Source organism: Haliotis rufescens, unplaced genomic scaffold, assembly GCF_023055435.1.
Source record: "Haliotis rufescens isolate VD_foot unplaced genomic scaffold, xgHalRufe1.0.p SCAF_16, whole genome shotgun sequence".
NCBI lineage: Eukaryota > Metazoa > Mollusca > Gastropoda > Lepetellida > Haliotidae > Haliotis > Haliotis rufescens.
The window spans coordinates 2,050,360-2,066,662 of record NW_025963846.1 but is presented as its reverse complement, the minus strand read 5'-3'; the positions used below and the strand labels follow the sequence as shown (position 1 = coordinate 2,066,662).

Here is a 16,303-nt window from a genome sequence, read left to right as displayed (position 1 = left end):
CACATGTCAAGACCGTGTGGTCCCTGAATTCCTCATCCTTGTGTCCTCTCTCACCTCATCCGAGACTATTAAGACTGCATCGGGAGTGTTTTGATTGTATGATGTAGTACGTTGGTAATTGTTATGCCACCGACAGGGGCTGATCCGACCTTCTTCCATGTTAAATACCCCAGCCAATTTCATCTGTTGTGTCATCAGTCATGAAACACTGAGATATATTGGGCTGCACTTTTAGCGCTTTTGGTTTGGAACAGCAAATTGATAGTATCCTTGTGGGGAATCAATACTGCCTTTCTCTCGGGCCAACCCCATTTTTAGCTAACCTGACTAAAAGTCAAGCAAGCTCATGTCATTGTCCATTGGTAACTTTTCAGGGGGGTACGGGTAGCCCAGTCGTCTTAGGTGCCGCGATTCGCTGTGAAGAGTTGCATCCCATTGGCACACCAGAAACCTATGATTGTGGGTTCGAATCCCGGTTCGCCCGATTGTGTTTCTAGGTTTGTCAGCACCGTACCATGCTCGTGGGTTTCACTGAAGTGGTAACGTCTGATAGCTGCATCACTTCAGGCTTTCCTCCCACATTAAGCTGACACGCCATGATATAACTAGAATACTGTTAAAAGCGACGTTAAACCCAACTCACTCACTCACTCCAGAGACCATATAGTTATATGGTCTCTGCTCACTCCAAGGGATATTGTCATATGTGCAGTGTTAGTGAAACCATGGAATCTGTTTGGGCAGATAATCGAGACTGATTATGTAGGAATAAATTTTGTTTTTCTTAGAATTTTAAGAATTTTTGTTTTTTTTTGGGGGGGGGGACATTTGGTGTAGCAGCCATAAAATTCCAGTGACGGGACGGGAACCATGTTTCTGATCCAAGGTGTGATGACATTTCCATATGACCAAAGAGGATAGCCCTGCTATCAAACTGACAAGGTGGCGATGTCATCTGTGGGATAACTCCACTCCCTGCTACATTCCTGTCGTCAAGAGGAGACTCATCCCAGGCTACAAAGAAGGGGGCTGAGACCTAGTGTGCTCCAATTTAATACTAACATGTCCGTTTGAGAAGCTAGAATCACACACCTGTACCCACACCAGGTGAAACGGGACTAATAAAGTCTAATGACGTCATTCCTTTGGCAATTGGCACCAATGACGTCATATTGCAAGGGATATAAGCCATAGTATGTTTTTTATGGAAATAGAACTCTTCGTAAATGTGAAAAATGTGAATTGATTTAATGCCAAAAAAAAATTAGGTACTTGTGATATTTGCATTGTTTTGGCTATGAATCTTCCAGGGACATACTTTTCATTTTGAAAAAGTAAAAAAAATAGAAAAAAAGAAGAAGAAGAAAAATAGGTTCATTTTCGTGTGAACTTGCTCTTAAATGAACATGCCTAATGTAGCTGCTGAACAGTTTCTGAGTCCCATGATGGGATCTTCTGATCTAAAGGGGGCGGTCAGGTAGCCTAGTGGTTAAAGCGTTCGCTCCTCACGCTGAAGACCCGGGTTCCATTCCGGACATGGGTACAATGAGTGAAGCCCATTTCTGGTGTCCCCCGCCGTGATATTGCTGGAATATTGCTAAAAGCTGCATAAAACCATACTCACTCTGATCTAAAGTCAGGCACCTCATCCACATGACCAAAGTGGTTATCCCCATCAAGCTGACAGGCAAGGATGTCATCTATGTGATGACTCCACGCCCTCTACTTAGGTCCTTACTGGACTGAACAAAATAATTGGATGTCAATTGCTTTTCTGTGTGTTCTGCCTTGCCTTTAGCTCACACGACATATGGGTAGAAATCACCTGTCACAAGAAATAGCACCAGAGTTGATTGTCCCACCTCACATCATTGTCTGCTGGGTATTGGGCTTCATGACAACCACAAAGTTTGGTTTGGTTTGTTGTTTAACGCCGCACTCAGCAATATTCCAGCTATATGACGGCGGTCTGTAAATAATCGAGTCTGGTCCAGACAATCCAGTGATTGATATCATGATCATCAATCCACGCAATTGGGATCGATGACATGCATCAACCAAGTCAGCGAGCCTGACCACCCGATCCCGTTAGTTGCCTTTTACGACAAGCATAGTTGCCTTTTACGGCGAGCATGGGTTGCTGAAGACCTATTCTACCCCGGAATGACAACCTTTGAGAATTAGGCCTGACACAGTGACATGCTGATAACAGTTGCAGTCTGCAACCTTGTTCACAACTGTTCACCAAAACATGGGTAGGAAACTAGTTTCGGAAAGAGCTCTCTTTGTGTTTGTTCGTGCCATTTCAGGGGAACAATTGACTTGCCTTTGCATGTGTTTGTAATGGGTCCCACCAGTGGGGCAGGATACGCTATGATTTTCACGAACACCTGGTGTCATCACTTTTTGATTGTGATTCATAAACACATGCTCGTGATATAGTCAGAATTGTACAATCGGCTCTGCTTTATGCAGAGATTTCTATTGGATATGGAAAGGGTTTTGTCGCTTTATTTCAAGGCAAGTGACCAAGGACGTCCAACTTTTCCAGAGAACAAGAGAACAAACTGGTCTCTCCTGTGTCTTCCGGAAGAAGATATTTTTATTATTTTTTGCCTCCCCTGTCCCCCAATCTTTTGCAGAGATATCTTATCACTTACGAAAGGGATTTTGTCACTGATATTTATGTATAAGTTTATATATATAAGAAGAAGAAAAAATTGAAACTTTAACCATTAACAGGGTTCAACATTTTTTGCAGGTTGCCAATAGGACCTACCGGTATGCTTCAGAAAGATCAGTTCAAGAAAATGATCAAGACAACTATGAAACGTCAAAGGTATGTATTTCTCAATATCCTGACCTTTCTTTCTGACTGGTTTACCAATATGAGACTGAAATTGTGCACTTTCCACCAACAAGTTAGACGGTGGGCATGTTTCTATCTGTAAGAGGCTTCCTGCTTGTTCAAGATTTTGACCAGGTGAGATACAGTAAAATACTGTGGAACTATTTTGAAATGACTGGCCCTTAGTATTAATTACTGGCATTAGTCTAGTGGACCAGCATTATACTTGTCAAGCCCAGCCTAATGTTTATGGCCTCAACAAAAGAAGTGTGTGTGTTACATGATGTCAAAGACCAACATTAGTAGCTGAAAAGCCGAAAAGCCGAAAAGCCGAAAAGCCACAATGAAATGCTTTGATACAAAGGTGTCCCATGTTGTGTGAAGACCAGAGGACCAACAATTCATACATACTAAGCCCAATACTCATTTCATTAAGCTAGTGATTTGTTCATTGGTAAAACCTTGGACCACCGTCTTCCATGGCTTAATTCTCCTTATCTTATACTTTTTATGAGACCTCTTCTTGCACAGAACCTTATAAAATATTTATGTCATTTAAAAATGTCTAAACTGACAAGTCACAAGTCAACATAGACTTTGAAAAATCTAAAAATCTGTCAGAAATAAGAAGACCAAAACGACTCCAAATTACACTAAACTACGTTTATAACGAACATGCTTATAACAAACTGATGGATATAAGGAACATATTTTTGGTCCCGGCCATTTGCTGAATACATGCTTATAAGAAATTCAGTTATATCGAACTAAAATCAGTGGTCCCTTTGAGTTTGTTATGATGTAGTTTACTGTATTCTAAGTCAAGCTGATAGACTGATCACAACATTCTTATTTATAAGGGAAGGCCTTTTGGTCTCTGGCATAGCAATTCTCTGGAGTTGCTTGTCTTGACTGTGCCAGGATATGCTGATTAAGACTGGGTAATTATGATGGTTTGTCCGTTTGTCTGTGGATGCCCCCAAAGGAGGACAAGTTCATGACCTGTGTTTTCCTCCCACATTAAGCTGACAATACTCGCTCAGTTGCTCGACAAAAAAGCTTGTCTTTTTTTTATAACATTTGTTGACATTAAATAAACATATTCCACAGCTTCCAGCCGTCATACTTCATTTTGGTCCAAAAAGACACAATGACATGCAGTTAGATGCTTTGGTCTTACATATGATATTGGTGAGAATATTTGTTTAAAGTTTTTCCCAGAAATTTTCTTAGGAATTTTGCTTGGATACAAATCTGACAGAATAAGAGTTAATATAAAAGTACAAGGAGAGTAGAATGAAATTTATGTGTTTTAGGACCAGTGTCATTAAGAGGTGAGAAGTTTATTCAGAAATATTAATGGTATAGTGGAACTCACAAATGTGACAAACATACTTTGATGGCAAATAAATGAATCTTTACAATTCAGAACAAATTGCACATGATTATAGACTGTGACTTGAAATGCTGTTTTAAAAGGATAACATTATTTGATCAAAATGATTTTGCACCAGGCTTAGAATTGCTGGCTTAAGAACCATCCATGGATTGGAATCCAAACGATTTTCAACCATTTGATATCGACGAAGACTGGAACTCTGGTTTCCGTTATGACAGCCTAGTAAATCGAGTATCATTGCTGTCAGATATCAAACTAAAACTTTTCACTTTTGATAGTTGAAACTTGATTAAATTGCTTCATGGACAATGTATTTGCAGCCCGTAAGACCTGTCTTTGACTTACGATGTGAAAAATCCTCCTCGGCACGAGTCACGATATGATCGTACGCATTGACCGAGCGCCGAGTAGCTCTCAGATCTGCCGAAAGGGCGTTATAAAGATGGATTATGGTCTGAAAGACTCCACAAACCTGCAGTATTTAGTTAAGCTTGTCTGTTTGAAGTTGTGTATATTGTGTGGAGATTGATAAAGGGTTCCTGCTATGAGACAAAACAGATTGCCGATTTGAAGTTCATCGTCTTCATTAATGGCGCCGCTATATGATGTCTAATTAAATCATTGTAATCATTTTGTCTGCAGGTTTTTACCAAATCCCATCGCTGCTGATTTATCCTTCACCCCGTGATGCCTGAAGGCTGCTGATACGATATCTAATACAACCTGCGATTACTAGGACCACTTAAACGTAATGAGAATTTGTCTCGTACTCATCACTTTCAGTGTTTTATTGGGAATTTGCCTGTAACAATTATGACATGATCAACAACTATGTCATAAAATGATGTAGTGAATGTTAATCGTTGTGAGAGCTCTTTTGGTGACTCGTTGTGGTGACTATAATTTATATTTTGTTTTTCGTATATGGGATCAGTAATGAATTTGATCATACTTGTATTTTGTGTGTTTTATATGGAAAGATTACATGCTAGTAGGCAGACATTTTATAAGCAGCTGTTGTGTAAAAAAGTCTAAACATTTCTATTTATGATTGAGTTTCTTTCATGTAGGTTATCAATGCTGTATTTCTGTAAAGTGGATTTGAATTTGCAGCAAATAAAAAGTTACGTTGGAGTGGGGTGATGTGCTTGCAAAATGGCCGGCGACAGGACGAGGGAATTAAATAAATAAATAAATAAATAAATAAATAAATAAATAAATAGATAAAAGGTTAGGTAAGTGAAATGGGGTTTAACATCGCGTTCAGGGTTTGTTTTTTTCACTTTTATCGCAAGGTGTGTTTATGTGTGTGCATGTGTGTGAATGTGTGTTTAGCTGCTTGTGATAGTCTGAACTAGCAGACCAATTCGGACAATCAAACACAGCATACTGACTCCAGACCGACCAGTCTGTCTCTAATCCCCTTAATGTCCATTGCCAGGCAGGGTAACATCAAGTACTATCTTTTCTTCAGGGTATCAATGTAAATAATACATATAGTAGATTACTTTGAAGCACAATGCTCTATACAACATATGCATGGTCAAAGCATGCGATGTTATTGTCTCAGTCAGTGGATCAGCATTCCAATTGAATTCTCAGCTCCCTGGGGGGCACAGAGGGCCCAGTTGTTTTCACACACAATTTGCTGTGCATTTAGTTGAGTCAGTCGTACCAGTTTCCTATGATCATGGGTTTGAATCCTAAATTCTTGGTTTGCAGCACCTGACCCTGTGCATAGGTTTCACTCCAAAGTGGATCTAAGCCATGGATCACTTTGATCTTTCTTATCAGTAATTCTAATATTGATAATAGCAGTGTTAATCCCTACTTGGTCGGCCAATAGTGGAAGGTTCTGTATTTTGCACCCTGGTCACTAGCTGAATAAGGGGCGGTCGGGTAGCCTAGTGGTTAAAGCGTTAGCTCATCACGCCGAAGACCCGGGTTCGATTCCCGACATGGGTACAATGTGTGAAGCCCATTTCTGGTGTCCCCCGCCGTGATATTGCTGGAATATTGCGAAAAGCGGCGTTAAACCTCACTCACTCACTCACTCACTCACTAGCTGAATACGATCTCAGCAGCTTGTGTCTGGCTGAATAACAACATTGGTGTCGTTGTACAAAACAACCTTGGTGCTACGACTGTCGTAAGTCTATGTTAAGGTTTGGGAGTTATGATCACCTTAGAGCTAAGAACAGCCCCCTGGTCAGTAGCAGGACACAATCTCGGCACCTGAAGCTTGCAGAACACGATCTCAGCACCTGACACTTGCCAGCCTGGTGCTTTAGACCTCTTGCCCACTCTGCCCCAATGTGGTATAGTTGGAGTATTGCTAAAGACTGAAAATGTAGATATCAAATCACTCACCTCTACTATCAACACATAGAATACATTCGAACATGTCCCCAGCAACCTATTCTGTTCTTTAGGATCAGACTTTGATACTTTTTTCCCACCTACTTGACATGTTAGATATAGGAATACACAAGGCAGGGATTCTCTATGTGTTTGAAGTAGATACGCTCCTCAAACAGCGTTCCCGTTTACCGGTAATTACAAGTTTTTTACCAGTAAAATTAGGCTTGGACCGGTAATTCATGTGACTGCCATTGAACTTGCAAATAAAGTACCTCATAAATCTTTGTTGTTGAACAAAACATCGGTGATATTCATATAAGTACGTTTTTGGAACAAAGTCAGCTTGTCTGTTACCATTACCATTTCAATGTTAAATAACCATTTGTAGTAACTTCGTTTTACAATATTACTAATGAGAGACAAAATTGTGCCTAAAGTTTGTGTGAATGCGTATAGATCTAACGAAGTTACTTCAGCGATGACATCATTGCATTGAACATGATGTTGAAAGAATTAAAAACGAATAATTTTCATACGTTTTATATTTGTTGAAAGTTGGGACTGGCAAAATTTAGGGGGAGGGCTGGTCATTTTTAGAGTTGCCAGTCCACAAGGACTGGCGGTTTCAAAAGACAACGGAAACACTCACTGCCTTCACTGAACTGTTAAGAACTGACCATTCCGAATTGAACCGAAGGAGGAGGAAAAAGCACACCTGTTCAATAGTCTTCCACTAGAATTATGTGGCAGCTGTTATCTAAACGGAATTCTTCAAGACACCTGAAGCCAGATGATCACTGCTTCTTTCCTAATGATGGCTCTCACTCACATGGTTTGTTACAGATCTCAAGAATTTCTCATTGATACTGTCATCCTGACAACATCTTACATCCTTAACAAACTGTAACAAACGGGAACTGCTCACATTTTTTTTTTTTTCAAATGTCTGCAATTTTCCCAGTTTGACAAAGTTGTTTGGTTGGCACAGCTGTGTTTGAGAAAGAAATCTTTATCAAGTTAAAGATCCTGATTAAGCCAAATAGCTAACTATAGACTCATTAGAGGTGTTGTATCTTCCTCCAACCGTGCATTCAGGTTTGTAGGCCATGTCTTGCAAATCTTACTTGTCAAATGTCTGAGCCTGTGAAGCCGAATTTGGGTTGTTGCATTGGGAATTAGGTGTCCTCTTAAGGAAAAGCTTCTTTTAAAAGCTTTGTTTATGATGAAATTAGGTGTAAGTAAAAATGTCAAAACCATTTCCAATGTCTTACAAAATCTCTGCGAAAAGCAGTCTATGTATTGTTCCAACTATATCCTTAGCATGTATCTATGAATCAGTATCTCGAGTACAGGCAAATACTTTCTTATAATGGTTGGTCACTTTTGTGGTCAGGTTATTTAAGAAATAAACGACAAGTGGGACCATCGTTCTTATATGAGATATCAACATTATGTAGAGCCTCTTTAAGGATGTTGATAAAATGTACAAGCGTTAAAGATACATGTATTATGCCAAATTTTAATAATGATGACTCCCTGAAACGAATCCAACCTCGGATGTGTCGGACAAGTTCATTTTTATGAACAGATGGTATTTCCTGCATTCACACAATCCTCACGTTGTTTATCTGTACCATTTCTCCTCGTACCGATTGTCATATTTGTCCCACTTTTGGATGCGATTGTTCAGCCACTGCATTTATCTGTGTATTCCAGCTTCATCTATGGGAAACAACTTTCTTTACACTTCCCTCTCAAAAATAACGTTGTCCATTAAATGTTGTCATCAATTATGAGCGCATATTCAAATCTCCAGAAATGACGTCATGATAAACAATGTTTTATTGTGAAATAAACCGAGCTGTGTTCTTCATTGTTCTTTGCCATTTATCGCGTCGCTATCTTATATACGCTGATAAAGTACTGTAAGGTATACAGTTTATCATGGACGCATGAAACTCTCGTGTTTGGTGAAAGATTTCAGCATGACAGGCAAGAACGGGACAGTTTATATCAAACCGTGTGATCTGCTTTGAATGTGACTGGTGGAGTTTTTTTCATCTGCAGTGTAGAGTTTGTGAAACCTGAGTATTTACCTGTGTTCTAAGAAAGATAGAAAATATGTGCCAGTGCTTCAGAGGGATATAAACATACAGTCACATGAACAACAGGGTTTGGGGGCACTCACTCTTGTAAGGGGGTACCCTTCCAATCACTTGCTTTGGGCTATTTCCACTCATCTAGAGTGTCCTTTTCTCCCCCAAGTCCAAACCAGAGCTCAGGTCGCAGACCACCGTCCGAACTACCGCAGCGGCCCCAGGACCCTCGCCTAGCTCTCGGTCGTCCCTCTCCTTGTAAATAAGCTAGCACCAGAGCTCAGGTTGCAGCCCCGGACCGCAGACCACCGTCCAAGCCTCATAGCGGCTCCAGGACAGCACCTAGCTCTCGCTCAGCCCTCCTCTGTGATAAAATCAGTCAGCTCCCAAGTTCGTGCCAAAACCATTATATGAATGTGTTTGTTATAATGTACATTCAATTTTTTGCATTCTACCTCATTGCTTGTTGTGTTTGCACAAACCATGTGATCTGCTTTGAATGTGATTGGTGGATAGATAGAAAATATGTGCCAGTGCTTCAGAGGGATATAAACATACAGTCACATGAACAACAGGGTTTATATCTTGGTGAAGTACTAAAGTGCTCATGGAAATGAAAAAGACTGTTTTGCTGGATTTAATAATCGACACAAAGCATTACGTAGATGTAAATACGAAATAACAAAACAACTGGAAAAGTACTAGTGTGGATTTGCTAGTTTTATCTCAGTGCTCAATACAAAATGTACTTTACAGGAGGTAATTTGTAGGCACTTTCAACATTCAAAAATAAAACTAAGTCCAAATTGACATGGCAGAAACAGGCTATAGGCATTATGCAAATTAGCCTGGAAAAAGTTGTCAAAACAACAATAAAAATAACAGCTATGTTTATGTACATAATAATAATGACATGTAAGTTGTAGTTTGAGAAGGGAATATGTTACTTTTACGTTCTGATATTTTGACGATGATTCACTATCCCATAATGCCACTCACAAATCACTAACCACTGACAAATCACATGCACGTGGGTTTCAAGCACCTGTTTTCACCTGTCGTAAAGGTGTCATAGGTCATGGACATTCACCTTGATCTACTAACACCTGGTTATGCTCAGTTTCACAATAGTCTGTTTTGTTCATATTTTTACACACTTTTACGTGTAAAAAGACATAAAAACCTTTGATACGCTGTATTTGTGCCAAGGCCCAATTAGTACTAATTGAGTTGTTTGAATATTTATATATTTTGTATATTAACTGCATTTATTTAAAATTTGAGATCGAAAAAACAGTTTTTTTCATTTCCGTGAGTACTTTAGCTGGCAAATCGTCCTCTATCTGTTAAACTGTGATGGGATAAAACCAGGGCCCACTTGCACAAAGCGATCTTAGCGCTACGACTATTCTAAGCCTATGTTAAAGTATGGGAGTTATGATCATCTTAGCGTTAAGATCGCTTTGTGCAAGTGAACCCTGGTGTTTGTCAAAGCGTCTACATTGATATTGTAACATTGCTTTTTCCAACCTCACAACACACAAAGTGGTGAAAACAGTTTGTTAATTTGGGATGTATTTTTCATTCTCCAATTCAGTATTTTTGTCACAGATTATAACACATGTGTCTCCATAGATAAGTTAGTTTGGTGGAAATTTGCTTTTGTTCACCCAGAAGTTAATGGATACCCATTAGGCTGAAATATGACCTGAAAACAATCTTCTTGCACCAAACAGGCAGCTTTTGTTGCATACTCCCCTGGGAGCTGAGACTGCAATTGGAACGCACCCTGGTTCTCTTGATCTGGGTAATAATGTCAAGAACTGAAAGCATATCGCCTGTGATATGGAGCAAGCATTGTAAGTCCTCTATCACTGACCCCTGAAACTAATGTGATTTATGAGTTAGAGATTAAAAAATGTGTATATATTGACAGCATTCTTAGTAGCAAGTGCTGGCAATGGTCAAGAGTTCATGTGACTAGCTTTCCAGCAAGTGACTGTTATTATGATTTTGCTCAACAGCTGTCGCTCAATGCTGTATTTCAAAAACAGGATTTTAAAAAATCTTGCAAATGATGGCACCAACAATGGCAAACATGCCTGACTGAAGCCAAATAGATACATCAGGGGTTTTATTGAGTATTACAAACAAAGTGCCCTTGGCAGGCTAATTTGGAAAAAATAATTATTTTGTTCACCACTGCAAAGCGATAATATTTGTTAAAACTTTATTTACTTGACATGGGACGTTTTTAATTCCAATTGCTGAATGTTCACATATATTTGTTGAAGACTTGGGGCTGATTATGACAGTCTTTGTTGGTTTTGTTGGTTTGTTCACACCACCCTCAGCAATATTCCAGCTATATGGCAGTCTGTAAATAATCAAGTCAGGACCAGACAATCCAGTGATTGACATCATGAGCATCCATCTACAGCATCTGAGCAGGTCTAGATACATCTCTGAATTAATAACAGAATATCAAAGGCTTCAGTTTAAGAAACAACAAATTTGTGACTTGACCGTATTATATTTTTGTGATAATTATGTCTCTTTCTCTCTCAACATATTTCAACGAAACTTGACATCTACATTGCTCATTAGCTTAACTGGTGCCTTTTGCTATTTTCAAATCATTCTGAATTATATTTTCTTATTGTTGCATGGAAACATAGTCTCAAACATGGGAGGGGTTTGTTTTCAGGCCATAACTTGAAAACAATCAACATATTTCAACAAAACTTGACATATACATTGCTTATCAGCTTAACTGGTGCCTTTTGCTATTTTTAAATTTTTCTACATTATATTTTAATGTAAATTTATTATTTTTGTTTGTGCGGAAATGACAGCCCCGGACATACATCCATTTACTACACTCCCGGCGGTTTCTTTCATCAATCGTTATGCTATAAATGTGCTCTAATTCTCTTCCGGCCCACCCCCGTGTTCTCTGTCGTGTTGGTTGATTCATCTACGCATAATTACTTCCCGCTGCCAATTATATTCATGCCCACGTGTACCTACATGCTTTCGTTCTTAAACTTGTTTGCGTCCATTGTCCATCTCAGCTACATGATGTACCCACACAATTATAGGTTTCTCCTAAAAACATACCTACATGTTTCACCCATGCATATAGTCATTGTTTATTCTTAGTATCTGCGTTACGTACATTTTTAATTATTTGATGTCTGGTGCCAAATTCCATATGTGTTAAGGGTGCATCACGTACTTCTAAACTTCCGGCAGGCCGCGCATGCGCCTCCAATGTTTATTCGCTGTTTCATCCGCCATGTTGTCGCGTGCTTCTCGGCCCTCCAGCCGCCCCATTCTACCTCCTTGGAGTCGTGCTGGTTGTTGCTTACATCCATAACTTCATTCCTACTATTCCATTAAAACAGCGGGCTTTTATTTCATAATCCCCCCAAGGCTTTTATTTCATAATCCCCCCAATTCATATTCAAATTCAAACATATTTTCAAATCCCTCTTCGCAGGCCGGCTACTGCCCCTGCTCACACAGCTCTTGTCAGGCCGGCTTGCCCCTACAAGCAGCTGCTTCCCCACGGTTGTCCAGGCCGGCTTGCCCCTACAAGCAGCTGCTTCCCCACGGTTGTCCAGGCCGGCTTGCCCCTGCAACCCACGGTTGTCTAGGCCGGCTTGCCCCTACAATCAGCTGCTTCCCCGCGGTTGTCGAGGCCGGCTTGCCCCTACAATCAGCTGCTTCCCCACGGTTGTCCAGGCCGGCTTGCCCCTACAAGCAGCTGCTTCCCCGCAGTTGTCCAGGCCGGCTTGCCCCTACAAGCAGCTGCTTCCCCACGGTTGTCCAGGCCGGCTTGCCCCTGCAACCCACGGTTGTCTAGGCCGGCTTGCCCCTACAAGCAGCTGCTTCCCCACAGTTGTCCAGGCCGGCTTGCCCCTACAATCAGCTGCTTCCCCGCGGTTGTCCAGGCCGGCTTGCCCCTACAAGCAGCTGCTTCCCCACGGTTGTCCAGGCCGGCTTGCCCCTGCAACCCACGGTTGTCTAGGCCGGCTTGCCCCTACAAGCAGCTGCTTCCCCACAGTTGTCCAGGCCGGCTTGACCCTACAATCAGCTGCTTCCCCGCGGTTGTCCAGGCCGGCTTGCCCCTACAAGCAGTTGCTTCCCCACGGTTGTCCAGGCCGGCTTGCCCCTACAATCAGCTGCTTCCCCACAGTTGTCCAGGCCGGCTTGCCCCTACAAGCAGCTGCTTCCCCGCGGTTGTCCAGGCCGGCTTGCCCCTACAATCAGCTGCTTCCCCACGGTTGTCCAGGCCGGCTTGCCCCTACAATCAGCTGCTTCCCCACGGTTGTCCAGGCCGGCTTGCCCCTACAAGCAGCTGCTTCCCCACGGTTGTCCAGGCGGGCTTGCCCCTACAATCAGCTGCTTCCCCACGGTTGTCCAGGCCGGCTTGCCCCTACAATCAGCTGCTTCCCCACAGTTGTCCAGGCCGGCTTGCCCCTACAAGCAGCTGCTTCCCCACGGTTGTCCAGGCCGGCTTGCCCCTACAATCAGCTGCTTCCCCACGGTTGTCCAGGCCGGCTTGCCCCTACAATCAGCTGCTTCCCCACGGTTGTCCAGGCCGGCTTGCCCCTACAATCAGCTGCTTCCCCACGGTTGTCCAGGCCGGCTTGCCCCTACAATCAGCTGCTTCCCCACGGTTGTCCAGGCCGGCTTGCCCCTACAAGCAGCTGCTTCCCCACGGTTGTCCAGGCCGGCTTGCCCCTGCAACCAAGCTCATAAAACATTAACCATTCGTAAGCAACAACCGAGCCAGCTCCCTATTCTTGTGCCAAATATAATAAATAATTTTAGTCTACTTGTTGTTTTGTTATTTCTGCACAAATGTTTCCATTTTCAATTAGTCTCAAATGAAGGTAGGGTTTGTTTCCAAGCCAGAACTTGAAAATCTTTCAAGTTTCAATGTATTTCAATGAAACTTGGTGTATGCATTGCTCATCAACTTAACTGGTGCCTTTTGCTATTTTTTTTTTCTTTCTAAATTCTATTTTGTTACAGATCCATGGAAACAACTTGGACTTAGTCAACAACTCTTGGCTTTGTTTCTGAGCCATAACCCTCAAACTAATGTATATTTTTACACGAAATTATACATGTACAATGCTCAACTATTGCTCTTTCATTTTGGAATTTTGGATATTCTTAAGAGTCTTTCTTAACTGTTCATGATGGGTACATCTACTTGCACAATACAATCTATCATCCAAACTGCTGTACCCGTGAAGATCCGGGGTAGAATAGGTCTTCAGCAACCCATGCTTGCCGTGAAAGGTGACTATGCTTGTCGTAGGAGGCGACTAACGGGATCGGGTGGTCAGACTCGCTGACTTGGTTGATGCATGTCAGTGTATCCCAATTGCAAGGATCGATGCTCATGATGTCAATCACTGAATTATTTACAGACCACCGTCATATACAGTCAAGTCTCGTTAATCCGACACTCGTTAATCCGACACTCGGCTTTATCCGACACAAATGATGGGAACCGATTGATTCAGCGCTATTTAGTCCCGTTAATCCGACATTCTCGCACTCCGACTCCGACACACCTAATTTGCAACGAATTACCGAAATCACTCATTTATCAGTCTTGTTAATCCGACACAGTGGTCAGCGTACTCCGTGGTCATCTGCCTGCGAGTACACAACCCCGTGTTTTGACACGCACTGGTTGCAGAGATTAACTTTAACAATTAACAGGAAAAGCTATTCAAACCTGTATGTACCAAGCTTTAATGATTTCATTACAAGGTACACACGGTTATTATCTATCGTGAAGATGTCCGATTTTCGATCACAAATCACTTAATTTCGTTAATCCGACATACTCATTAATCCGACACAATCATGTGCAACCAACGATGTCGGATTAACGAGACTTGACTATAGCTGGAATATTGCTGAGTGGGGCGTTAAAAAATAAATAAACAAACAAACAAGTTCAATAGTGTTATCTGCCATAAAGAGTAAACATCGACTGTAATGCTACTTCATTAATGCATTAATCAGATTCCGAACTAGTATTTCTTTTGCTTTTATTATTGTTTGATTATGCAAACACATTTGCAGTAACATCTTGAACTAAAAAAAAATGTATGAAAAAAATGAGGGGAGACCTTTGTCTTTATGAGTAAAACACATTTCTGCAGCCACATATATCAAGACATTTTATATCCTTGCAGTTGTTTTCAGTGTGTATCACAGATAAAAGAAAATGTTGTTATCCTTGAAAAAGATGACTCAAGGACCTATTGGACTCGGTGCACATAGTTTGAAGAAGGCGACCTGTTTGTGCCAGGTCTATTTCTATCCGTACACGTACTTCTTATTGCAGGTGAGAGATTGATGGTGACCTTTATAAGGGGAGATTAAAATGTGAATTCTTCCTAAGTACAAAAGGACCAAGGCATCTTTGTATCTGTTTCTTATAAAGGAGCCCTGTTTTTTTCCAAATGTAATAAATATTGCCAGTTTTTGTGTGTGTAATGATGCAGGTCGTTAGTTGTAATCCAGCTCACTTCACCTTGTAAGATTAATGCTGGCCCTTCAGTCAGCTTCTTGCTGGGAGTCTCAGATAGCTTCTTGTTGCAGTACAGGGGCTCTGATACAGTTTGCAATACAAGGGTACTGATACAGTTTGCAATACAAGGGCTCTGATACATATTGCAATACAAGCTAGGGCTCTGATACAGTTTGCAATACAAGGGAACTGATACAGTTTGCAATTCAAGGGCTCTGGTATATTTTGCAATACAAGGGCTCTGATATATTTTGCTATACAAGGGCTCTGATGCAGTTTGCAATACAAGGGCTCTGATACATTTTGCTATACAAGGGCTCTGATACTTTTTGCAATACAAGGGCTCTGATACAGTTTGCAATGCTAGGGTACTGATACAGTTTGCAATACAAGGGCTCTGATACATATTGCAATGCAAGGGTACTGATACAGTTTGCAATACAAGGGCTCTGATACATATTGCAATACAAGGGCTCTGATACATATTGCAATACAAGGGCTCTGATACATATTGCAATACAAGGGTACTGATACATATTGCAATACAAGGGTACTGATACATATTGCAATACAAGGGCTCTGATACAGTTTGCAATACAAGGGTACTGATACAGTTTGCAATACAAGGGTACTGATACAGTTTGCAATACAAGGGCTCTGATACATATTGCAATACAAGGGTACTGATACAGTTTGCAATACAAGGGCTCTGATACATATTGCAATACAAGGGCTCTGATACAGTTTGCAATACAAGGGCTCTGATACAGTTTGCAATACAAGGGAACGGATACAGTTTGCAATACAAGGGCTCTGATATATTTTGCAATACAAGGGCTCTGATATATTTTGCAATACAAGGGTACTGGTACATATTGTAATACAAGGGAACTGGTACATATTGCAATACAAGGGCTCTGATACAGTTTGCAATACAAAGGTACTGATACATAATGCAATACAAGGGTATTGATACAGTTTGCAATACAAGGATACTGATACAGTTTGCAATACAAGGGTACTGATACATAATG

At 41.2% G+C, this 16,303-nt stretch overlaps 1 protein-coding gene across 3 annotated transcripts in view; it reads left to right on the top strand.

Moving 5' to 3' along the window:
• The window catches only part of LOC124144883, a 381,519-nt gene that overhangs the window by 117,986 nt on the left and 247,230 nt on the right, over positions 1-16,303 (top strand). For 2 of the 3 annotated variants that reach the window (XR_007221550.1, XM_046514495.2), the window contains exon 4: positions 2,762-2,839. Coding sequence is in view for 2 of the 3 variants with exons in the window: in XM_046514495.2 (XP_046370451.2) it covers positions 2,762-2,839 (78 nt within the window). In the remaining variant the exon portion in view is untranslated. Of the gene's footprint in view, positions 1-2,761; positions 2,840-4,889; positions 5,406-16,303 lie in introns of those variants that run through there. The other variant, XM_046514496.2, reaches the window with a different exon arrangement.